A 26985-nucleotide genomic window follows, 5' to 3' on the forward strand; every position below is an offset into this window, starting at 1 on the left:
ACATTTTGAATGTTTCGGCTTTACCAAGGATGACGTTTTAAAGTACCTGATTTTTACATCGAATGTTTCGAAGTTTTAAGATTTACGGATATGATTTAGTAAAACAAGATAATCTAAGAATTATAACAACAGCCGTAAATGATTTGATACATATGAACTCATTAACATTAATTTATAGACAATATTTTATTGTTTGATTTTTTTTCAGGAAATGCCTATCGTAAAATTTTGGTGGTAACTGAAAAATGCAGCATTTCTAATGAGTGAAAATAATGATTCAAAGATATGACTCAAAACAACTATTGGTAATTAATTGAGATATTCATTTTCTTTTCCATTTGCAATGATTAGTTATTAAGCTTAACAACTTGACCTCATGTTGATTTTACTCTCAATTTTAATCTGCTTTCTTTAAGTAAATATATATATAATATCAGCAAATATTTTCTTAAATTTCTGAAATAATGAATAATATTTAAATCTATTCATATGATTCTTAAAATTAATATTGTGGTGCTGCAAAAGTAATGCTGAATGGAATACACATTTTTCTAAAACACATAAAATATCCAAGGTCTAAAGTAAGTAAACAAAAATTTTAAGAATAAATATGTTTAAAGAATTTAAATGACATGAAGATCGATCTCGAATTTCATTATTCAGAATGTTTTGACAAAATTTTGCGAATATTTTAAGAATGAATTTGTAGGTTAATAAAAAAAAAAAGATTATTTTGTATTTCAGAAATTTAGATTCGAAATATTTCCTCAATGACTTGCTTAATTTCGTTTTTATAATTGGTTTTATGAAAAATTTATTAGTTTTTGAATAAATCACTTATACATCACTATTACCTAGCAGAGTTAAACTCATATTATTAAGTCCTATATTGTTTTATATGTGGATATATACATTGTTTAGTAATTGATTTTTACATTAAAACTAAAATGTGTATTATGAAGAATTAATTCAATTTCAAATACCTTGGACAAAAATCTCTGTTTCCATCTTGTCTTCTCCCATAGTGTTACTTACGTAACACGTGTATTTCCCAGCATCGGACGGAGTAATTTCTGAAAATATTAGAATACTTCCTTCTTGTCTTTCGGCTGTTCCTAAGCCAGGCAGGATCAAATCGTCGCCATAATGTTTGCGCCATCGATAATTCGGAATAGGATAACCTTGTGCTATACAGGGTAAAGTAACTCTTTGTCCAGGTCGTACGGTAATACGATTTGTACGTCTGGTAATTCTTGGGGCTTGACTGTGATGAGGTTCTGCACGAGAAAAGAAATACAAATAAGTCTAAATGAATATATATATATATAGAGAGAGAGAGAGAGGGAGAGGGCGGGATGTATATATTAATGTTACACTTTACATTAACTGAATGTAACTAAGTAACTAAGTTTATTGGGTTTGCCGTTTAACTGGATCATAAAATACATATTGTGTGAAAAGAAAATGTGTTAAATTATATATTTCAGATTGATTGAAAACAAAGAATGAAAATATGATATTTTTATACAATTGAAAAAAATGTGTTAATTATTATATTGTCTAACACACCTATATATTTTAAATATAAATGAATCGAATTTTTATATCATTTCCCCTTCGATTTTGAAATGAGGTGCATTTTACATGGAGTTAAACATTTTCATAGATCTTCTTTTGAATTACTGTCCTTCAAGGACATAAAAGCCATTTATTCAGAATAAATTATATTCTACATTATTATTCTGATTCCATAATTCTACTTTTTACTTAGTACGTATTTACTTTCATTTCGTTCACATTTACAAACTTTTAAGTTTTTGTAGTCCTTTTAATCTATGGATGTTTAAAATTTAATTAATCATTTGCAAAGAGAAATAAAACGTAAATGGACTGAAAGACATGCTGATTTTTCTTACTTGTTCAAATCTTTTAAATAGAGTATATTACTTAAAGTATTCGTAAATGTATTCAATTATTAATTACTTTTGTTTAATAGTTTAATTAGTATTTTTCATTAAATAAGATAAAATGTTTGTTGAAACTTTCCCTAATGCAATATTGCCAACAAAGCATACACTAGCAAGCCAGTTAATTAGCTCACATGTCTGATAGCCTCTTTTGCTGAAAGAAGTACGTTCCATTAATTCTTCAACGCATAAAAGTCACTGGTCAATAACCCGTAACATATCACGTTCTTATTTATGATATTCTCAATCTGTTTGATCAAGAAAACAGTCAACAGACGCCATTTGCACTTCAATTTATACAAGCGAACGAGCAAATGGGCTTCATAAGTTTCCGGATGCATAAATCTTAGCAAATATTTGGTTATTTAGAGAAAGAGAGTCATCCCAAACGTCAAGAAAAACCATTAAATTAAATTGAGCTTGCGAAAGTATGGAGTCGTCTAGAAAAACATTTACATCATTCTTAAATTTTTACTCCAGGCTTTCCAGAAAGAATTATAATGAATGCCATTATTTCATCTTTGGATAAAAATAGTTCTCTAAAGTATTGCATTTCATTATGAATTGATTTTTGTTTCTATTTTGGGTAGATAGAGAATGTTACCTACAGATTTAATGTATTTCGGTTCATTCAATTTTTTATGCTTCCTAAATTAGACACATTAACTTACATGCATGAACACCTCATTAACATTACACATTGTTACCGATTGATGCAAGAATTTCATATGAATTGCAAAAATTCCTATTTAAATTTAAGTTACGCAAATATTTCATGATTTGTTTACGTTTCAATAAAATAAGAATGATTAATATTTAAAAATATCGTTATTATCATGAATTATATCTCTATGAAATTAATTGTGCCGTAGAATCAATGATTGACATCCACGAAAACCTCATTAACAAATTTTTACCGAATAATACAAGAATGTCATATGAATTATAAAAATGCATATTTAAATTTAAATTGCGCAAATATTTCATGTTCTTTTGTATACAAGCCTGTTTTCTATGTATACATAACTGAGGAGGTTAATGAAAACTTGTGTCAATAAAGCATTTTTTGTTATTCATATAATATGAATTAAATATGCAAAATACATTTCATTTATTTATTCAGATATTGTTACATGAGTTGACATAGAATTTCCAAAATGCTCGATATTTCAAACTTCCTTTGTACACAATGTTTCCTGTCACAATCAGATTAGCCAGTAATAAATATGTTTAATCTAATTGTGCGTTCGCAATTTACTTTTAAAAATTTCCCGAGATAAATATTTTCATATTACAAAGTGCAAAGCATTTTAACAGTTCTATTCGTTGCACTTTCTTAATGGGTCTACGATCTCTTATAAAATTTGAATAGGATAATAAGAAAGTAAACTAATTCAATAAAATGTTGGCCAAATTGGAACCTGTTTTTAATCAATTTCAATTCAAGCTTGTGATTAATAGGAATACAAGCTTTTAATCAATTCAAACTTTGATTAATTGACTTTTCAGATCAGTTTCCACCCGATTGGTCAAAAAAAGGATTTTTTTTAAGTAGCTTGTATTCTTATCCAACTGTTCAGAGTGAAATGCAGAAAAACTAACTGACCATCTTGAAAAACCTCAGACCGAATGGCAGCTCGAAATTCCTCAAAACATTATTTAAAAATTTCTATCATACTGTGTTTGTTTTGAAAATGCCATGATTGTCAATTATTGTTATCTATTTACCATTATTGATCTACATCAACTATTGTATCAGATTACCTGACTTTTTAATTACGTTTCTTCCTTGCATTTCATAGTCATCAGAAAAATTAAAGATCCTTTTTTTGTTTTCCAACATAAATTTACAGGATAATAGGTCAGTGATTATCTTATTATCGAATCAATTTATGAGAAATATATCTGGATTCCCTGTATACATTTTTCAGCTTATATAAAACTAAACTGATAAAGACAATGAACTGTCCAAAACGTTCTGGTAAATTTCAGAAACAAACAATTAGTTAGATTTTCCTCCATTTACTCTTTTAACCCTTCAATAGGCAACTGCTGAAATATTAATTATGAGTTCAATTTCAATTCCTTTCAGTAGAATTTTAAATCGTTTTAAACTATACCGCCATTAATCATATCATATATTCAATTATATAAACTCAATGATCATATTCAATAAGTCGCAATGTCTCATTATAAATAACACATGAAGGTGGGTAAACAATCTTTATTGAGTAAAAACCCTCAAGAGGAACAAATTTAATGAAATATGTTTAGTCGGAAATGATGTATACAAGTTTATTTAAATTTATCAATGTTAAAGATCAACATCCATATGCAGGACATGATATATAAATATTCAAAGTTTGGAATTAATTATGCATCGTCTGATATTTCAAAATTAGAAAGTTATGAAAAATTCCTATGAAATCCAGTCCGGAACCTTTAGAATGATAATTTTATCAATTTCAGGATGGTATAAAGTAATCTTCCTGCGAAAATGTCTTCGCTGTGTTTAAGAAAATCTTAAAAATATTTCTATAATTATTCAATATAATTAGTTCGAATTTTAGAAAATAATTTAAAAAAATATTCATTTCAAAGCATTAACATCTATCATACTCATATCAAATTTGGGTATTATAAATCCAATTGTTTATCCTGTTTATAACGATATTACTCATAAGCACATATTCGCTATTCTTGACATTATATTACCGGTATTTAGTAACCATATGTTTCGGTTGAAATAATGGTAATTTAATAATTTAATAACTTTATTTAAATCCAATAACTTTGGTCCGCATAATTTTTTACACGAGATAATTTTTGAGTAACTCTTTAATAAGTATTTCATATTATTTTAAGAACATGGGCCCAATATGTTCATTAAGAAAAGCACCTCTAATATTTTCTGTCATTTTGCCTAAAATTGTAAGTTTCATATGAACCTTGACATGATAAAACTTTTTTAAGGTACATAAGTTACAATAAAAGTGTAAGAATAAAATTCATAATGACCTCTTTAAATGATGTCTATTCATCATAGTACTTATCATAATGTTCATAATTTCAGAAGGATTTTTTAATAATAACTTTTAATAATTTAATTACAATATTAATGGTCTTATAAGAAAATAGTTTTGATTCCTGAAATATAATTGATGCATCAAATATATATAATATTTTATGCTACAATTATATAGTAAGAAGGGGTAAAGCTGAAAAGCGGACACATGTCCAATATATATATATATACTATGCGTATGACAGTTTTTATGTCTTAAATAAATTATTTTCGTTTATAAAATAAATGTTTTTATCTAAATTTGTTTGTTTGTCACTTTAAATTTAAAAATAAGCTAATCTCTGAAAACTTTGTAATTACAAACGTGAAACTTAGTACGCACATTAGACGAATGCAAGAAAAACCGTTTACTGATTGACACATTTTTCCTACCTGTTACCGTATTTAAACTTCTATTTAGTCATTTTTTTTATTTTTCTTCTATAGAGGAGTACAATTGCTGTTATACAATCCTCCTTAATTTTATTTAATAAAATTGTGTGCTTGAAATATATAGTTTAGTACCATATTAGAGAAATTCAAACTTGTTCCACTATTTAACTCACCCTGTGCATATATATTGTTACGAACCTATAATATTGCTACCCGGCACGAATAGAGTCATCGTAAGAAAGACCGTTGTACGATCGGTCCTGTACGTGCTGAGATCAATGAACTTAGAGCTTGGCGACAGACTTGGCGAGCATTTGGCGGCTTGGCGATAAATTTGGCGAGTTTGGCGACTAAATGGATAGTACCGGAAAGTTCGAGAACTTTCAAGATCCATCCACTAACAACCGAGATGCAGCCAGGTACGCCCTGATTGGTCAGAAGATTCTAGCCCCGCCTCCAGGAACTGTAAAAGACGGGCACTCAGAAGCTACGAAGTTGTGGGGTTGTTGTTGTTCGTTGTTGTTGTTCGTTCGTGTTAGCTTCCGTCATGAACGGTAGCGTTTGCGAAGAAGGTGGAAAGCGCAGATGCGCGGAGACGAATGAAGAAATGATCATTGATGGCAATCATAGTGATCTGCCTCAAACTAAAGAGAAATACACTTGCATCCATTGCAAGGAAAGATTGATGATCCGAGATGCGGTAAAAGTCCTAAGACTTGAAATTGAAGGTATCAACCAAGCCACAAGGCATGCCAAGAGGGAGCAGATTGATTATGCTCACCCGCATCTTGCAGCCATGGAGTCTAGAAGAAAACAAGCGATTCAGGAGATGGAGACCCTTCTGGGTAAGATGAACCTTGTTAGTTCTTGTCAGGACTCGAAATGTGAACGCTCTAAGGAACCCTCCCTGAACCTGAATAATGATAATTTCGTCTCTCCAACAAAGAGGAAACTTGCCAGAAATAAACCGGAACCCCCTAAAAATGTAATTAACTTAAGCAATAAATTTCAAGTCCTCAATAATATTCCAGTTGAAAATGAAACTCCCAACACTGCAGAACATAAAATACCACCAATAATGTTGAAATATGCAGATAACTTTAATGAAATTTTATCCCAAATTGCCAAAACCTGCGGCAAAACTGTCAACAAACTGAATAAAGGGTTCATTAAAATATTCCCAGAATCGGCTGATCAACACAAAGCCATTCAAAATTTCTGCAGGCAGCAGGGTTATGATTATTATATCATAACCCCCCAAAACAAAAGACCATTAAAAGCAGTCATCAAAGGGCTCCCCCATGAATACGACACAAAAATAATAGCTCAAAACCTAGTTGATAGTGGTTTCCCAGTGACTAGGGTTGTTCAACTTACCCAGCTAAGAACTAAGAGACCTCTTCCATTTTATATGGTTGAACTTAATAAAACTGAAAAAGCCGAGGAAATCTTTAAAATAGAACATCTGGATTACCTTAGTATCACAGTAGAGCCCTACAGAGGTCGCAACCTAGTCTCGCAATGTTATCGTTGCAACTTTTTTCACCATGCAGCGAATAACTGCAACATAAAGCCCAGATGTCTGAAGTGTGGCGAAAGCCACGAAACAAATGCTTGCGTGATAAAAGAAAAAATTGAAACGCCAACTTGCATCAATTGCGGCAAACAAGGGCACATAGCATCTTACCGCGGCTGCGAGGCCTTCCCAAAAATTCAGTCTGCGAGAAAAAATAGGGACAACTATTTTCACAAAAACCAAGCTCTGATCAGGCCAAATGTCAGTTTTGCAGGTCTTTTTAAAAACACAAGCCATCATGAGATGGCGCCTCCATTACACTCTTACCACACAAGCCCACCAGAGCTGGCGCCACAAACCTATGGTCACAAACAAGCCAACAACACCGTTTTAGAAGGCAATGATTTCGCTGACATTATAGAAGCAATGAAAGAACTGAAAAAGCTAACGACCGAGTACCCTTTACTCTTTTCACAGCTTAAAAAACTAAAAACCGCAAACACTGTTATGGAAAAACTGGATATACTCATGAAGGCATTCGATAACCCAAGTCTACCTGTCACTAACTAGTTTTCTCCTGCAATAGCCTTCGCATAGTCTATTGGAACGCAAATGGCATTAACAATAAAATAATTGACCTTCGTAATTTTGTAAATAAGTATAACCCCGATGTAATCCTACTGCAAGAAACCCACCTTAGACCACAAAGAAAAATTTTCCTGGCAAACTATTTCTCATATTACAGTTACAGAGTTAACCAGGCTGGCGGCGGTACTGCAATTTTAATTAAAAATGGTTTACCTCACAGTGAGGTCCCCCCACCTTTACTACAACATGTAGAAGCTAATGTAGTAAAATTAAATTTTAAAAATCAAGATCCAATAACCTTAATCTCTATTTATATCCCCCCTAGTGCAGATAATTCCAATTTTATTTTCGACATCGAAAACCTGATGCAAACAGGACCTAATCAAATAATTTGCGGAGACTTTAACGCTCACCACGTTAGCTGGGATTGTAAGCGTAACTGCCCAAAAGGTAATTCCCTAAAATCATTCGCCCTTCAGGCCGGATTAGACATTATAGCACCGTCCACCCCCACTAGATTTGGGCCTCAGTCAGCCAATACAATAGACCTCACCTTAATTAAAGACTTCCTGTACCCATATGAAATTCACTCCTTACCTGAACTTAGCTCTGACCATAATCCCATCTTATTAAATTTTTTCTTTAAATATTCCCTGCCCAATAATCTTAATAAATTTAAAACAAACTGGAATAATTTTAAATTAACCCTCAGTCAATCAGAAACCCCAAACATTGATGAATTTACAAACCCAGATAAACTTGACCATTTTGTAAACATCTTCGAATCGCAAATTATTAATGCAAAAAATCTAGCCTCCACCTCCATTATAAATAGTCAAAATTTTATTGACCCTAAAATTAGAGACCTAATCAGGGACAGGAACTTTGCCAGGAAAAATTTTCAAAAAACCAGAGACCCAGTCTTCAAGAGACTAATGAACCAAATTAATAAGGAAATTGAAAAACTTAACAATAAAATTCAAAGCAATGAATTTATACACAAATTAATTAGTGTTAACACAGAAGACGGATCAATCTGGAAACTTGTCAAAACTTTTAAAAATAAAAAACAAAAAATTCCGGTCCTTAAAGGCCCTGCTAGTATTGCAATAACTGATAAAGAAAAAGCAAACTGCCTGGCGGCTAGCCTTGAGAAACAATTTCAACTTAATGAATTGAGCAATTTCACCACAGAACATAATGTAAATAATACAGTCAAAGGCTTTCTCGACTCATTGCCACAAAAATTTATTGATATTCCCCCTCCCTCAACTGATGAATTAAAGGATCATATTAAAAAACTTAATATCAAAAAAGCCCCTGGCCTTGACAGTATTAACAACAAAATGTTAAAAACACTTCCGGACAATTACCTAAAATTTTTAATTAATATAATTCATAGCATTCTCAAATTAGGATATTTTCCCATGTCATGGAAAACAGCTGCAGTTATCCCCATATTAAAACCAGGAAAAGACCCAACTGATCCCTGCAGTTATAGACCCATATCCCTACTCTCTTCTGTCAGCAAAATTGCTGAACAGATAATTCTCAATAGATTAAATAATTACCTAGAAGAACATAATATACTAACACCTGAACAATTTGGATTTCGCCGTAACCTATCTACAACCCACCAATTAATTAGAGCAGTAGAATTCATTGAAGAAGGTTTTGAAAATAAACAAAAAACTGCAGCGGTTTTCCTTGACATTCAGAAAGCTTTTGACAGAGTTTGGCAAGATGGTCTTATATACAAGCTAATTAATTACAACATACCCCCACACCTTATCAAAATTATAATTTCTTACCTCAGTTACAGATCCTTTAAAATCAAGATAAACAATGAATTTTCGGAAGTAAAACCTATTCTTGCAGGTGTACCTCAAGGATCTAAACTAGGGCCAATTTTATTTTCCTTGTTTATTAATGATATCCCCAAGCAATTTAACACTATGTTGTGCATGTACGCTGATGACACTGCAATACTAGCTAGAAACAAAAATCAAAATTTCATTACCATAGCTTTGAACCGACATATTAAATCTCTTGAGGACTGGTTCGTCGAATGGAAAATTGAAATAAATGCTAGTAAAACTGAAGCTATAGTTTTTAATAAAAATAACTGTAAAAAGAATTTCTCCCCAGTTAAAATTAAAAATCAAACTGTCCCGTGGTCTAAGGAATGCAAATATTTAGGTGTTATTCTAGATAGTAAATTAACTTGGAAACCCCACTTTATTTACACAGCTAAAAAGTTTCGAGACCTAACTCGTAAATTTTATCCCTTAATTTCTCGAAACTCCAAAATGAGTAGACAAAATAAAATGCTTATTTACTCTGCCTACTTGCGTCCAGTATTAACTTATGCCTGCCCTGTGTGGGGATATGCTGCCAAGACTAATCTTAGACTTATTGAACGCCAGCAAAATAACTTAATTAGAAATTTCTGCAATATGAAATACTACATGCCCAATACAAATATGTACTTATGCCTAGACTATCCCCCTCTTAAAAAATTCATTAAAAATCTAGCCACTAACTTCTTTAAAAACATGGATAAGAATGAAAATGAAGCAATAGCTAAAATCCCTAAATATAAACCATCTACAAACTCTAGAAGACCCCGTAATATACTACTTTAATTTATCTCAGCCCCTTAGTTTTTCTTCCTAACTTTTATTTTTTCAAACTCAAATTATACTGTATCTCAATAGCCAATTCTAGCTCACGAGCAGTAAAAACTTACTAAGCCCAACGGCAGCGTATCCCCCCCCCCTTCACCCTAATATCAGACAATCACAATGAGTCCTGACACTCGTCATCTCCAAATTTCGTCGAAGACGGCCACGGCAAAGTATAGACAGCAAAGCACTGTGAAGTCTCTCCTTACCGGGGATAAGCCCCTGCCGGGGCTAGGCGCCCCGTCAACCCAACCATCAAGCTACGAAGTTGTTGTTGTGTGGATCGTCCGAGTCGTCGTGTGTATCGTCACAAGTGGTGTGAGAGGAATCGGAGTCGCCGACACGTAGAGAAATTGGAGCCTTAGACAGCAAGCAAGCTGTAGGCTGGTGACTGAGCTATTGAATGCGCAGTCTTCGTTAAATAAATAGCTTTATTTATTTTTTTTAAAAGGATTCTGATTATTGAATTTACTCTAAGCACATCGCAGGAAATTCGTAACAATATATATATATATATATATATATATATATATATATATATATATATATATATATATATATATGAAATGCTGCAATTTTAGTTATAAAACACATGCGAAAAAGAATAAGGAATGTTGCGCTTTCGAAAGCTGCGAAAATAAGGCATGGATTAATGTTAAATGTAGAACAAAATGTGAAAAGTGATGAACAACTCATTGATAACTAAATCTATATCTATCTATACTTATAATAAAGCTCAATGTGTGTGTGTGTGTGTGTGTGTGTGTTGGCGCTCTACAGGCCAATTCATTTGACATACAGCTATCAAATTTGGTACATGTATACCTTAGAGGTCGGGAATGTGCACCTGGGGTCCCTTTTTTTGAAATTTTAATTAGAATTTTAATTATTAATTAAAAACTAACTTTCCCGCCAAAAAAATCTTCCATTTTCCCCACCGCCAACTTTTCCGCCAAAAAAATCTTCCATTTTCGCCAACGCCAAATGAGTAAGGCTTCCGGGTTTTTTTTCTCCCAACAGTAATGAGGCTAGGGTTAGTATTTTTCGGCGGATTATTTCAAACGATTCTGTTTATTTTCTTAATGTCTGATGCATTTAAAATTAAACATTGTTAATGAATCGATCCTTCAGATTCATTCTGAAGAACTTTTGAATAAAAATAAAACAGAATAAAGGAAATTGAAAATTTCTAATCCGCATAGCATTACCCCAACTGGCGTAGAAAAAAAATCACGTATTTGCGTTACGTAACTGGCGTTGAAAATTCACGCATGCGCTGTGTGTTCTGAATTCCGCATTGTGTTGACGAATTATTATCAACCGATGCGGACTGGATTTAAATTTCTTTTAGGTTCGTTGCAGGTTTTTGTAATTAAAATGTATTTATGTTAGTTATATATTTTTTGTATATGCTTATAGTTTTAAGTACATCGTTTTTTAAGTAGATTTTTTTAAACCTGTTTTAAACCGTCTATTTTAAACGATTCGTTTCATTTTCTTAGTGTTTGATGCATTTAAAAGTAAACATTGTTAATGAATCGATCTGCTCATGATGAATCTAAGAAAATTTTGTTGACAAATTCTTGAGATAATACGTAAATTGAAAAGGATATTCTTTAGTGCCCATAAAGTTTAAACGCTGAGTGACTCTATTTTCATTAATCAGATTATAAAAAAATTCTTTGTTTCAGTAAAAAATATTATTATATTAATTGCAGATTAATTCTTTCCACTTTAATTTAAAACATAAATTCTACGGGTGCTAACAGAAAATTAGAGAGATGCATATTACGTTATGACTGAAGGCCTTTATAATATTATGAGTGACTTATATGACTATCAAAATTTGAAGTTTTAAAATATTTTGATGAAGAAGCTATTAAAGTAGGAATTGCATAAAATATTTAAATATAAAAATTTTAACGAGCATTAAGATTGGCGAACCGGTTGGTCGACAAATTCTTGAGATATTACATAAATTAAGAAAGATATTTTTTAGTTCCCATAAGGTTTAAATGCTCAGTGACTCTGTTTTCGTTAATCATGTTATTAAAAAAATTAACATTTAATGACGAATACGAACACACTGATATTCACCGTTACTCTGATTAGATATTATAAAATCTGAATAGATAAACATAAACGTGTAAACAGCTGTGCGCCGGTTTCTATGGCAACACAGCTGGAAAGGGAAAAGAAGTTTCCGAAGAAAATTCACGCATGCGCATTGTTCTGATTGTTGTCATGACAACCACTTTCAACAGACGATTTAAATTATTTTTAGGTGAGTTACATGCTTTTGTAAGTAAATTGTATTTATGTTAGTTATATATTTTTTGTATATGCTTATAGTTTTAAGTACATCGTTTTTTAAGTAGTTTTTTTTAAAACCTGTTTTCAATGATTTAAATTATTTTTAGGTTAGTTGCATGCTTTTGTAATTAAATTGTATTTATGTTAGTTATATTTTTGTATATGCTTATAGTTTTAAGTACATCGTTTTTAAGTAGTTTTTTTAAACCTGTTTTAGACCGATTATTTTAAACGATTCATTTTATTTTCTTAGTGTTTAATGCATTTAAAATGAAATATTGTTCATTAATCGATCTGTTCATGATAAATCTGCGAAAATTTTGTTGACAAATTCTTGAGATATTACATAAATTAAGAAAGATATTCTTTAGTGCCCATAAAGTTTAAACGCTCAGTGACTCTATTATCAGTAATCATATTATTAAAAAAAATGCTTTGTTTCAGTAAAAAATATTATTATATTAATTGCAGATGAATCATTTACACTTTAATTTAAAGCATAAATTCTACGAGGGGTAACAGAAAATGAGAGAGATACATATCACGTTATGACTGAAGGCCTTTATAATATTATGAGTAAATTATATGACTATCAAAATTTGAAGTTTTAAAATATTTTGCTGAAGAATCTATTAAAGTTGGTATTGCATAAAATATTTAATTATTAAAATTTTAACGAACATTAAGATTGGCGAACCGGCTGGTCGCCAAAGGCGGCTAGTATATAATAAAATTACCATGAATTGCAAAATGATTTATGTTATTTTCTACAGACATCATCGAAAAGTTGAGGGAAAGTACTATATTGACTTTAAATGCTGCAATTGAAAAAGGTGTGAATCGCAGTTATATGAATAAACTATGTATCGCCCTACTTTATAAATATACATATGCATTATCCGTTTAATTTTTAGAAATAGAGTTATAATAATCAAAGTTAAAGTTCCGTTAAAATGAATATTAAGATTGTCTGTTGAAAAAGGAAAATAAATGTCTTAGTAGAAAACTATTGCATACGCATAAACTCAGTTTATGCGTATGCAATATTTATAATTCCAATATTTGTTCATGATTGTTTCCAAACTATACCAAGCATACTTATTTTCGTGCAAAAATATAATTTTTCTCTTATATCTTTATTTAATTTCCATTCTCGCTGAGTTTATCCGCCAATGAGTTTCTCCTCTTTCCTTACATAATAACATTCTTGTATAATTTGAATTTTTTTAACAGTTTCTCTTGGCAAGAATTTTTGATTTTCCTCTAGCTCGAATTTTCGCACGAATAATTTCATAAGTTGCCTAACTCATGTTGTTAATATGTGTCAAAACCACAAAAATGCAAATAACCTTTCATGAAGAAGAAATTATGTAAAAGTGATGCAAAATACCTGGTTAGCATTCTAAAGAATTTAAAAGTTTAAAAAGTTTTCTAACTTTGTGTAAAAATGGAATTCTTATTTAATCGATAGTTAAAGAATTCAGAATGAACAGTTTTTAATATTTTATTCTTACATACGGCTTGAAAGCAAAATATTCGTATAATCCCTTAATCTGATTCTTTATGAAAGAAAATTACAAATTGCTTTTTCAGGTATATATTATAATTAATCATAACTGATAAATGCAGTGATTTATTAGGATAAAACATTGCACATCAAAATTTATTTGTTTTGTGAATTGTTCTGTGGCTTTCTTTTGTTTGCACTTAGTGTATGGAAGTGAAAGACTTTACATCTTTTGGCACTTTATAGGTCAGATATTAGGTGGTGAAAGCTATCATATTTGACACGTATATAGTTTATATGGTAGAAATTTGTAGGAAATAGAAAATATTATTTATATTTTTAATTAGTTTGAATTTTAATTTGCAGAAAGATTTCATAATAATACTTTTCATATTTATAAGGAAATTCAAACTATTTTCAGCGTGGAATTAAATCAATCAAGAACAGCTTTTAAAAGAACATTATTTTTAATAAAGGGAAAAAAGGACCAATTGACACATATTTCTTGGAAGATTGTAAAAATGGTGCCGCGACATTTTGTCAATACATTTTGGATTAAAGTTTATTTTTGCAGCTTAATTACTCAACACTATTGAGTCAGCAGACATTGAATAACAAACTAAATGCAGCTGAATTACTCCTCATACTTAAAAATGAATACAATATAACGTTTTTCTGTCACATTTCTTTAACCTTTGGATGAATATATATGTAATTGCAAGATTTTTTCGATTAAGCAGCTGAAAAAAGAATATAATATTCTTATGACTTTTGACTATAACGAGGCAATTGATACACCAATGAATTAAATTAATTTATATCTTGGAAATTAGTTTAAACATAATCAGAAAATGATAAAAAATTGCATATATATTTACTAATAAAATGTCGAAAAAATACGAATTAGTATGACTAAAATAGTGTTTACCTGTGATAATTACACTGGCATAGTTCCTACTGGTTCTTTTTTCCTTTGTGATACTGTTTTCAACATGGCATCGGAAGTTGTATGTGCCGTCGTGTTCAGTTGTGTCCTTAATATACAAATCACCATTGTCAAGCATACCATATTTACCTAAAAATAAAATTCAAAAGTACAAATTTAGTTAAGCATTAAATTTACTCTGTGAAATTGTTAAGCAATTTCATTATCATCAAAAAGAAATTTAAATTTTCCCTCAATCTAATATAAAAAATGACTGCTTTAAGACCACAAAATATGATGAATTTCAACCATTATTAAAAGAAACAATTTTAAATTCCTCTAATAACAATTTATGAAAAGTAATTATTTTATGTTTTTATAAGCCCATTTTTTTTAGTTAAGAAATGTTGGATAAAGTTAGATAAAATAACTTTATTCCATTGTGATTTCAATATTTATTTTAAAATTCATTAGGTAACATATTTTGCAACACACAACATGTTTACATTGCTAATTTATTTTACCATTTTTTTTATATATTTTATTTTGAAAACAAAATGAAATCTGTACAGGTTACAGAAAATAGTTGGTAATCTATTCAGATACAGAAATCATACTAACGAATTTTTAAATTATTTTCTGTTATACATCTGTTTTAGAACTAATAAATTTTATGGCTCGATTATATGCAGATAGATTTTATTGATTTTTCAACTTGGAAATTGCAGAAATTTCTGAGATAAATTTTAATTTTAATTGAATATTTCAAATTGAGAAATGCAACTAAATAAGTAATGAATTAAAAAAAATGTGGTAGTTAACTGATATTAACTTTTTCTATATGTAACAAAGAAGGGGGTATTATCATTGAACTTTAACTTTCTTTAATTTTCCTTATCAGTAAACAAAGCGCATTTTTAAACTTATTATATAAATTGAAAACAAATAGAAATATCTATGATTTTGATGCAATTTTTCTTATTCAATCAATAAATAGAAAATATAAGAAGTTTAGAAAGTCAAAAAATTAAATGAATATTTTCGGAAGAATTTGCAAATCATTTCTAGATGAAGAAAAAAAAATTGATATAAATGAAATTAATGAAAAAAAATCTATTTATTTAGTGAGTACGAAAACTTACAACAAATTTATAGATGCTGCCATTCATTTTCAATTTATATAATAGTTTTAAAATGTGTTATTTTCGAAATTCATTCAACAAATCCATTAAACATTTTCACCTAATAAATGATTTCCTTTTTCCTATTTCAATTCTCATTAATAAATTAGCTTTTCTTTAAATTACATATTCATTTTTTTATTTCTATAAATTATCCACTTTCATAGTGTTAATCATAATTTCACATGTAATTCAAACAAATTTTTTAAGAAGAAAAAAAAGAATTCTAAGTGCAGTTGTGTCAAGGAACACTTTTCTAAAGAATATATAATGCATAAAAATAGAAAAAAAATATTCTCATGAATATTTTTGCAAGAAGAAAAACTGTTTCCTATACATAAATGTAAAATTTAATATTTCCATAAAAAAAGACCTAGGATCTTTCAGCAACACCTGCTCGCACATTGAAGAAAAATATCCATAGAAAGATATTAGCATGTAGCTGGGCTCAAATAGTGCTACAACTTTTACTGCTTGGGGTTTAACAGGAAATATATTTTTATAAAATTCATCATACAACGAAATGTCAACTAACATAATAACAAGAATTTATTCGTATTTTCTTTATCTTTACAAAGTTTGGAAAATATGGTAATATTTTTGGCAAAATGAAAGATCATAATTTTTTTTTCGGATTATTCAATGCAATTAGCATTTTTCACGTATATAATTTGTTTTAAATATTCCATTTTCAATTTTGTAAATTTTAATTTTTTATTCATATTTAAATTTAGCATAAACCGTTTCATTATCCTTCGACAATATTGAATGCCAAAAAATAAAAAAAGTCATTTTCGCTTTCCCCATTATAAACTGTAAATTTGAATATAATTTAACTATGTAATATTTTCTAATTTATTACATAATGATTATTTATTTTTGCTCATTTCATTAATTGAACCTATTTAATATTTCAACAATAATTTAAAAACTGCAAGTGAAATTAATGAAATTCAAATAATATTAAAATATAATTAAGGTAAATGTTAATCTGGATTAAAGTTTGCACATACAATTATTCCAAGCTTAAATCATCTCTCTATTTCAAATATTATCTATAATAAGTAATATTATCTATAATAAGTATCGTAAGTAATAGAATAAATATGACTTTTCTCGTAGCTAATGCCTCTCTATTTTTTTAGCCTTTATTTAATAAATTTTTGATTAAGTTAGAAATTTCATTTTAGTTTTCAGTGAATATTTGTCAGAAACAAGGATGACCTAAGTTCGAAATTTTTAAATTTTAGCAAAGTACAAAATGTTGTTAATTTATTGGTTTACAAAAAAAAAAAAAAAATGGTGAAAAACAGTATATTATATCAAATATCTCTCTGTTTTAAGTTTTAGCACTAAACGAAACAATATTTCATAGATATGCTTGAGCTGACTATGAAAAATTATAACTTCATTGATCGTCCAGTTTCAGTTAAATCACGCAATGTTCATGAGATATGAAATAAATTGGATTTCAAAGATTTAAGAGAATTATAATACAAATTTAATACGTTTATAAATGTTTATTCATGAAAATATATTGATAACCAATATGATCATTCTAATGTCTTGTGCATTTAAGACATGGATATTGTAATGCAAATTTCTTCAGTGAAATATTCGAATCATACTCATTCAATTTACAAATAATTAATACCTATAAATTTAGAAATGTGAAATTAAGTTTCTTATAATAGTATGATTATTTATACTGTGAACTGGTTTATTAGATTTAAAACATATGTTTTTGACAAAAACAATTCAACAGCACTGAACTGAAATAGCGGTTAAATATTGTCCACTTATATAAAAGGAGGTCCAAGTACATTGAATGGTGAATAACATTATCCGAAAATCTTAAATTGCGAAATTTTGGGTGAGATTTTCTTTTATTTATAGGGACGGCTGTCAGAAGAATAGAGATGGCTGTTTTAAAAATCAGTAGCCGGTTATTCAAATTTTTGAGAGCAAGGTTTCTAGTGCAGTAGCATATCCCTTTTAATTAAGATAATATTAGTGCTAAGCAAATGCATTTTGTATTGTTTCTTATATAACATTCCATTCTTCATTGCTGATTTTATTATTCTTTCTGATATAAAAATTTAACAGGAAAGATAAATACTTAGTAAAAAAAAAATATATATATAATGTTAAAATGAAATAGATTTGGTATGATACACTTTAAACTGAAATTGAAATTCTAAAAGAATTTGGTACATTACGTGTTTATGAAATTAAAAATTGTTGACTTCGTTCGAACCTTCGCTACAGCGCATATTTCATATAAAATTTATATGGAGATGTTGAATTTCAGCTTGTTTTTATTTCATATGTAACTAATTTTTATTTTATCTTTTATTGTTTTCTCTTAATTTCTCACTTATATTTTATAAATACTATAATAATCTTTATTTATCGTTCAACATCTATAAACTCTCATACAAAATCCTTAACAACATTATCGCATATTAATATTAGCATTAAACTGAAAATTATTTAGAACTTGCGAAGTTACACCCGGTAAATTACTCTAAAGTTAAACCTGTAAATAAGCTTGTTCTAACCAAATTTGATGCTTGTAAACATTAATTGTACGTACCGCTTACTATGCTGGGACTGATAAGGAAACCATCCATCCTCTCCCATGAAGTTACCTTGACGTAATCACTGACGTAATTTGGAATCGGACAGTGGATAACAGCCATGTTGCCACGTAAGACGAATTCGTCGAATAGTTGAATCTCATAAAATTGTAGAACCACTGTAAATAATAGTAAAGTACATTTAAACGACAATAAAACACAAATATTTTATATATGCATACTTTTGTTTCTTATTTTATCCATATATTATGTGTAGTGTCATTTTCCTTTCGACATAAGCAACTTTTTTTCTAAATTATGGTAATATTTTCAATACTTTTAAGTAAAAATAATAATTTGCATATACTTTGAAAGTCAGCATAATGCACGGACCTAATACTAAAATATAAATGAAGATAGAGGAAACACAGGATCTTATTTATGATATATTTTTAAAAAACTCGCCAAATTGTTCTATATTATGAAATTACCCGTTATCATTTTATAATTATTCAAATGTTGCCTAAAACACCCTGTCTTGTATCTAGATTATTTGATTTCTCACCTTACAATTGCAAGACCATATATGTTTCAATTTATCATTACATGATTTTTTTTTCATTTGTAAGTAATTTAAACATGTTAAATTTTCCTTTCTTATCGCTTGATATTTTCCTATAATTGGGAAAAACACATTATATTGCTACTTCATTTAATACTAAGCTGTACTAATACTAATACAATATGCTAATACTATATTAATACTAATACTTATACTAATACTATACTAATACTAATACTATATGCTACTTTATTTAATACTATATGCCGAATATAACCTATTTTCCTCGAATCTAAGAAAAAGCTTTTTATGAATATTCTTTTAAGCTGCGCAAGTTTGATAGTGAATTATAACATTACGTGACTTTTATCTGACATTTTGTTTGAAGCTTTTAACTATTAATTGTTATGTTTATTGCATAAAACTTAATGCTTTTCTCAAACAAAAAATCTTTGGTACTTTGTCATACTTTAATAATATTTTCAAAAACAAGGAATACTTCCAAAAAATTTGGAAATTATTTGTGAACATGAAACATGAAACAAACATTAATTTGCCTAAAACATCATAAATCATCTAGACATTAGATGAAATGATGAATTATGAATATTCTTTTAAGCTGCGTGAGTTTGATAGTGAATTATAACAATTATGTGACTTTTATCTGACATTTTGTTTGAAACTTTAACTATTAAATGTTAAGTTTATGATATAATTCTTAATGATTTACTCAGACAATAAATCTTCGTACAGGTACTTTGATATATTTTAATATAATTTTCAAAGGCAATAAATACTTTCAAAAATTTTGGAAATTAATTGTGAGAAATTATTTGTGAATATGAAACATGAAACAAACAGTCACGTTGCCTACAACATCAGAAATTATTTAGACGTTAGATGAAACTGTAAATCATATCATAATTGGTAACGCAAATAATGTCAAGCTTTGATTTATTCTAAAAATAACATTTACTGTTTAATGGTTATCCAATCATTGAATTTTATCAAAAATATCCTAGAAAACTATAAAGTTTTATAAATCATAGAAATCTATTAAACTTTTGAAAACTCTATTTTCATTTTAAAGCCGTAATATTACATAACTGTAATCCGATAATTGTTATTAAATGTACCTTTTTTCAACATAACTAATCTTTGTATATAGTTTAGATAACAATTTATTAAATAATCTTCCGGGACAAAACCATATATTTTTCATATATGTAACAAATTAGCACAATTTGCAATGCACCATTAAAAATATGAATGATTATGTCACAATTCTTAATGTTTTACTCAAACAGTAAATCGTCGTACAGATACTTTGATTTATTTTATTATAATTTTCAAAGGCAATAAATACTTTCAAAAAATCTGGAAATGTTTATGAACATGAAACATGAAACAAACATTCATGCTGCTTAAAACATCATAAATCATCGAGACTTTAGAAGAAATTGCGAATCTTATCATAACTGGTAAAGCATAAAATGCGAAATTTTATTAAATTTTTATCCTAAATAATGTTGTTATACCTAAAAATAACATTTATCGTTTAATGATTATTCCATGGAATTCAATCCACTCATATATTGATTCATTTAATTTTATCCAAAATACCATATAAATCTATCAAAATTTATTATAAATAATATTAATCCATCAAATTTTTGTAAAATCTATTTTCGTTTTAAAGTTGTAGTATTATATAATTTATTAAATACCGATAAATTTTGTTAAATGCACTATTTTTCCAGATATCTAACCTTGGTGGATAGTTTAGATAACTGTTTATTAACTAATTTTCCCGGACAAAATTATAACTTTTTCATATATTCAACAAATTAATACAATTTACAATGCACCATTAAAAATATGAATGCATCTGCGATAAAACTTATTGATTTAATATCATAAATGCATGAGCCTGTAATTACTTTAATGTATTTTTTTAATAGTTTCATTAAATGGATGTGATAATCAGATTCATAAAAAAATACAGATGTAACGTGAATGATTATTGCTTTTAAATACGAGAAAAAATCATGCTACTCCATCATGAATTCTGTCCCTCACTTATTTAATGAGTTCCGTTAAAAGGGTAATAAATTTGCCAGTAATTAAAACACCATCAAATGTGTAAACAACGAGTAATGATTATCATATTTTTCTATTTCGGATAATCATCAACATCAAAATCGAGTTCATAAGTTTAACCATTATTGTGTTAATTAATTTTAATTACTTTAGGTTGCCTCATTACTTAATTACTATCAATGCCATTTATTTAAAAAAAAAATAAGATCCGTTTTGATAATTTTTTAATTCAATTATAAGATTCAATTTTTTTTATTAAAATTCTCTGCACATGTTTGTAGTTGGACGAATTTCCCTTTCATCATTAAAAAAGATAGCTTATATTGATTAATTTATGAGAAAATTCACTTTTTAAATTTTAGAAAGTCATGTAGCGTATATTAATCAAAAAGTACAGATGACAGAAACTGCTATAAAAGTAATAACATACTTTGAAAACTTGATTGAACAAAATAATTGGTAAATTATATAAAGGAGAAGAGAAAATATTACAAAATGGAAAAATACTTTGCTTACACTAGCAATTTTCAGCTTGTTTAAGCTAAGAAGTCTATTTTTTTATCCTTAACAGCATTTATCCTTCTTAATACTCAGAAATCATTCTCTCTCTCCCTCTTTCTAATGATTGTTACTTTTCGCTTTGTTTTCTACTGCATTTAATTAAAAAAATAAAACTCACCATTCACAAATATATGGTTTTCAATGAAAAGCTAAAATAAAATAATTTGTTTCCAAATCTGCTGCTTTTAACATATCTTTATAAATATGTAATATGATTTCCATCTGCATTTTGTCTTATAATAAGGAAGAGAGTTTTGAAAATATTTTAATGGATGACATTCAATGAGCTCTTAAGCTTTGCGACCATTTCACTAATGGTGGCTGGTGATGAAATTTGTGAATTCGGAGAAATAAAAATTAAACCCCCCGAATATACAAGAATATTATCGATACTCTATTAGGAGCTAATATCCGAAATCTTACCAAAGACTTTTGCACCCAATTTCAGAGACTATATAAACGTGCACGCGAGGGAGAGGTACTTATCCTTCCAAAGGAAGCATTTGTGTTGTTTCAAAATGGGATTTTAATATTATACATTATATTTAAAGTTTAAATCCATTATTTTGTGCTTTAATAAATAAACATAATTTTAAAAAAAAAGTATAAAATTAAAATAATAAAACCACATTGTGTTATTACCTTAAATATGAGAAAGTAATTATATTTATATTCCAAACAAGACGTTCATATTTTAGGAAATAATGAACTTATCGTTGCATAATATGCATTTATTTCAGCAAAACACAAGTTGAAAATCTATAGAAGGAGAAATTAATTTAATTTAAAATGATTTTATAAACAGCAATAACAACAACAAAGCTTATAGCTATCGTCTCTATGGTAGTAGATATTTTGTAATTTCAATCTGAAAATATAATACAGCTTTATATTTTTGAAAAGAACACTGGAAAGTTCTATAAATTATGTTTCCAACTTTACTTTCTATATTATGCAGGTTAAAAATAAAATTGACATATAATACGTTGAATAAAATATTAAACCATTTTATTTTATCTTGGCATTTTTAAAGAATACGGATATGATGTATTTACAAATTAGTTTCAAAGATGCATTTGCATATTATATTAAACATATGAAAACATTTTTCAAAAAATGAGTAATTTTGTCTGTTATTAGTATGAAAAAATCACTGAAAAAAGCTGGGTTGATCATATATAACTTCGCATTTCTTATACACATTTTAAATTCAGAGTTCTATATTAAGCTCACATTCTCTAAATTAAAATATTAAAATGCTTTTGAGATCGAAAGCATATGATAGAAGTTTACAGTTATTTTTGCTTATAGGATTCTTTAAATTCAAAGAGATTTCGCAATATATATATATATATATATATATATATATATATATATATATATAGTTCAGAAAATTCATTTCAGAAAATTCAGAGTTCAGAAAATTCATTTTTTAACGGCATCATTCTGTCTTTAAACATAATCTTTCTTATTTTTTTTATTATCTTAAATTTTATCTTTCTTTTATCGTTTCGTAATCAAGAAATATTAATTTTTTTGGAATATTATGTAAACATATATTTTTAGTTACTCAAAATTTATTTTCTTACAATAATTTACAATAATAATTATTTTTTTCATTTTTTTAAATCACAATTTTACAATAATTTACAATAATTCTTTTTCCTACAATAATTCTTAATGTTAACACATTTTTCAAATTCTGAAATCTATTGATATAAATCCAATATATATATATATATATATATATGTTCTAGCCCTGTAAGACGAACTTTCTATAAGTACTAGTTCTTAGAAAATTGTTCTTGCACAAAACTTTTCATACAATGCTTCCTTCACATTTTATTCTTCTAATTATAATTTTAGAGTCAAAATGATTTTTAATAAAAAAAAAGTTAAGATATTTTTACATTACAAGAATAGATAAATATACTGTTATTTTTTTTCATTATAATGTATATGTATTTATCGAAATAATTTTACTCTCCATTTACTTCTCGATACCCATTTTGCTTGTAATCCCACAATTTATGAACAGAGAAATAGAACCTATAACCTCAAATATCGTTACGACATGTAATGGCCTATAATTTCTTGAGTAGAATAGCAATGGTTTAACTTGCTCGGTCAGCGATCGATAACTTTTGTATTTTGTGCTACTTTCCTTTTTATTATCATTCGTCTCGTAAATTGACTTATCTTCCAAAAGTTATTCCATTATTGTGTAATCGATAAATTTACTAAAGCTTACTGATATATCTTTCATGTCTATTGATCAAATGCGACTGTTGTATAAAATCTCGAATATAATCTGATCTACAATGTCGTAATATATTTTCATAGCTTGGCATTATATATATTATATGTTTGGCTTTATATACTTGTGTAATGCCTTTCACGAATTTTCGGAACCACCAGTTTTGCATACATAATCATAAAGCATAAAATTTCGTTTTTCCCCATATAAGACACATTTATTACCATTTTTATTCATATAAGTATTATTTATCTTTGATCTATTTATTTTATAACTTTTCTGCACTTTTAATAAGCTATATGTCGAATGATACCCTCAATTTTGCAGTATTTATTTAAAGAGATGGTTTTAGGCATCTTAAGATTTATGGAATTATTCTTGCATACGATTATAAGACGAATAACGGTATTCCACTGAATGGTGGCATAAAATATTTCTAGGGTAATATTAAATGCTAAAATTGATACATAAAATGAGATAGCCCGTTATTTCATCAAACTACTCTTTTCTGAACCATTGGTTTTTTTCATCGGATCCATGTTAACGCTTCTTGTTCTTATATCCTCGAGAGTCAAATAATAAAGAATTGCTAAGAGGAAAAAATTATGAAACAATGTCTCGGTTACAAAGTAGAAGAAACCGTATTATTAGGATCTAGGTATAATAACCATAGTTTAGCAGGAAATGAATCTGTGAAGCTTTTTAATCGAAGAAAAGAACTGAAAAAATTCGAATAAATAGATAATAAAGCCACATAAACCATTATTCATTGTCAAGTTAATCAAAAAGAATTGATACATGCTTGTGTTACATCATATTTATATAGATTATGAATTGTTGGACCTTGAGTCAGCATAACATTCACACAAGGTTCAATGGTACAATAGTTTATTGTTATCAGCCCTTGTGTAACATCAAAGTAGACATTAATTTAACAAGCTTCAAAAATTTTAAAACATACAAACTTTATTTTCTTTGCCTACTGGGAAAATATTTCAAAATGTGATAATATAAAATTTAAATTTAAGAACTATTATTTTTTTATGATTTTGATGCTTCTGATTTATCTTACGCATCCCCCGGGGGTACGTCGAAATGAGGAAGAGAAGCTTCTGGCATGGTGGTTGGCTCGCCATCCGGGAAGGTACACGAAAAGATGGGAGTTTGGCTCTTCCCATCGGTGACGGAACGTACTTTCTTAGGGAGAGGTTGTACCGTGTTCGGTGATAGTCCTTAGTACTTAAATAGTTCCCGCCAGTGTTGCTGCTTCGGCAATCCGATCATTCAGTATTATTTATCCGTGTGACTTCGGGCGTGTCGGAGAGTCAGTAATATGACTTATCTTTTATGCAGCATCCCCAATTTCTAATTTATTACCTATTCTGCTTTGAGTGAAATTAAAATTTATGAATTTATAAATGAGCTTATATTTACTCGTTTTTAAAAAGTTAAGTTAAAATTGGGCGGCAATATAACTAAACTAAGTTAAAAAATTGAGCTATCCTTACCTATGTGTCAAAAATCTAACAAAAGGGCACACAATCATTTTTTTGATTCACATCGGCATTTGGTAAGCGCAAAAAAATTTCTCAAACAAAATCTACTTGCTAATTGTTAAAAATGCATTAACTAATTTTAGAAAATTAGTCATTTGGATGCTAATTAGTATAATACACGTAAAATAAACCTGAAAATATATGTTAATCGGTAACTAGAAAATCGTTGATGTGTTGCAGTAGTGGAAAGTTTTACAACCTGATGATAAATGAGCATTTCACTCTTTTTCCGATACACTGCCAGATTTATTCATTCGATAGCAATAACTTTTATTTCCTATTGGAATATTGAACAGCCCAAATACACCAGATCCTAACAAAGGAGATGGATCGTTACAGAAATGGGTACTGTACTATTCTAAGAAGTGTTACATCGATGGAGCTGTTTTTATAATATTTTACTCAATGTAACATTGGTTATTCAGCTAAACTCGGTAATCTTCGAATAAATCACTGTGTTATATAGCGTTCGTTTTTATACGAATTCATATAAACTAGAAATTGTATTGAGATATGTATCAGAAAATATTAAATTGTATTTTTTTTAATACATTCATACAATTCTATAGCGGATTGAAAATATTATTTTGGACTATTTATCAGATATAAATCTTTTATAAACTGTCACATAATATAAATTTAGTTATTCTGTTATTTTATTACCATAGAGTAACTCATTATGCTAAATTTATACTTTCGATTGAGTGTGATATTATTTTTCATTTTTAATACTCCACTAGTTATTTGAAGCCTAGCCTTGCAGTTTCAAAAAATCCATTGACTTGAAAATGTTCCCCAGTTTCAAAATATCCACATCATTAAAAGTTGAGTATTTTACTTATAGTGAAAGATGTGCATGGAACAAATTCACACATAATGAATCTTAAAGGTCCTGTTTCCAGAATTCTTAGATCCTCCGAATATGAAACCAATTATATAGCAGAAATTAAATTAGGCTATTTCATAAAATTCAAATATGCATCAAAATCAGACATGTGATATCATTATTAGTCCATAATATTGCAAATTTTAACAATATTTTTTTTCTTTCTACATTCGATTTTCTCATACATTTTTCTAATAAATCGCGTGCCTACAACCTCAGAAGTTATTGTATTAACATTTTAGATAACTTTGTATTTTTTGAAACACAGAACTGCAAGTGACACTTGAACATTTCGCTCACACTGAAAGATATGCGTTAAAGAAATTCTCAGGTAGAAGACATAAAA

The 26985-nt window shown here is 28.4% G+C and overlaps 1 protein-coding gene across 4 annotated transcripts in view; it reads right to left on the reverse strand.

Annotated features, from left to right (window-relative positions):
- The window catches only part of LOC129981662 (cell adhesion molecule Dscam2-like), a 391964-nt gene that overhangs the window by 207639 nt on the left and 157340 nt on the right, over nucleotides 1-26985 (reverse strand). For all 4 annotated transcript variants that reach the window (XM_056092595.1, XM_056092594.1, XM_056092593.1 and 1 more), the window contains 3 exons: nucleotides 18735-18896; nucleotides 14961-15107; nucleotides 984-1277 (listed from right to left, as the gene is read on the reverse strand). In XM_056092595.1, coding sequence (XP_055948570.1) covers nucleotides 984-1277; nucleotides 14961-15107; nucleotides 18735-18896 — 603 coding nt within the window. The remainder of the gene's footprint in view (nucleotides 1-983; nucleotides 1278-14960; nucleotides 15108-18734; nucleotides 18897-26985) is intronic.

Source organism: Argiope bruennichi, chromosome 8, assembly GCF_947563725.1.
Source record: "Argiope bruennichi chromosome 8, qqArgBrue1.1, whole genome shotgun sequence".
NCBI classification, from domain to species: Eukaryota; Metazoa; Arthropoda; class Arachnida; order Araneae; family Araneidae; genus Argiope; species Argiope bruennichi.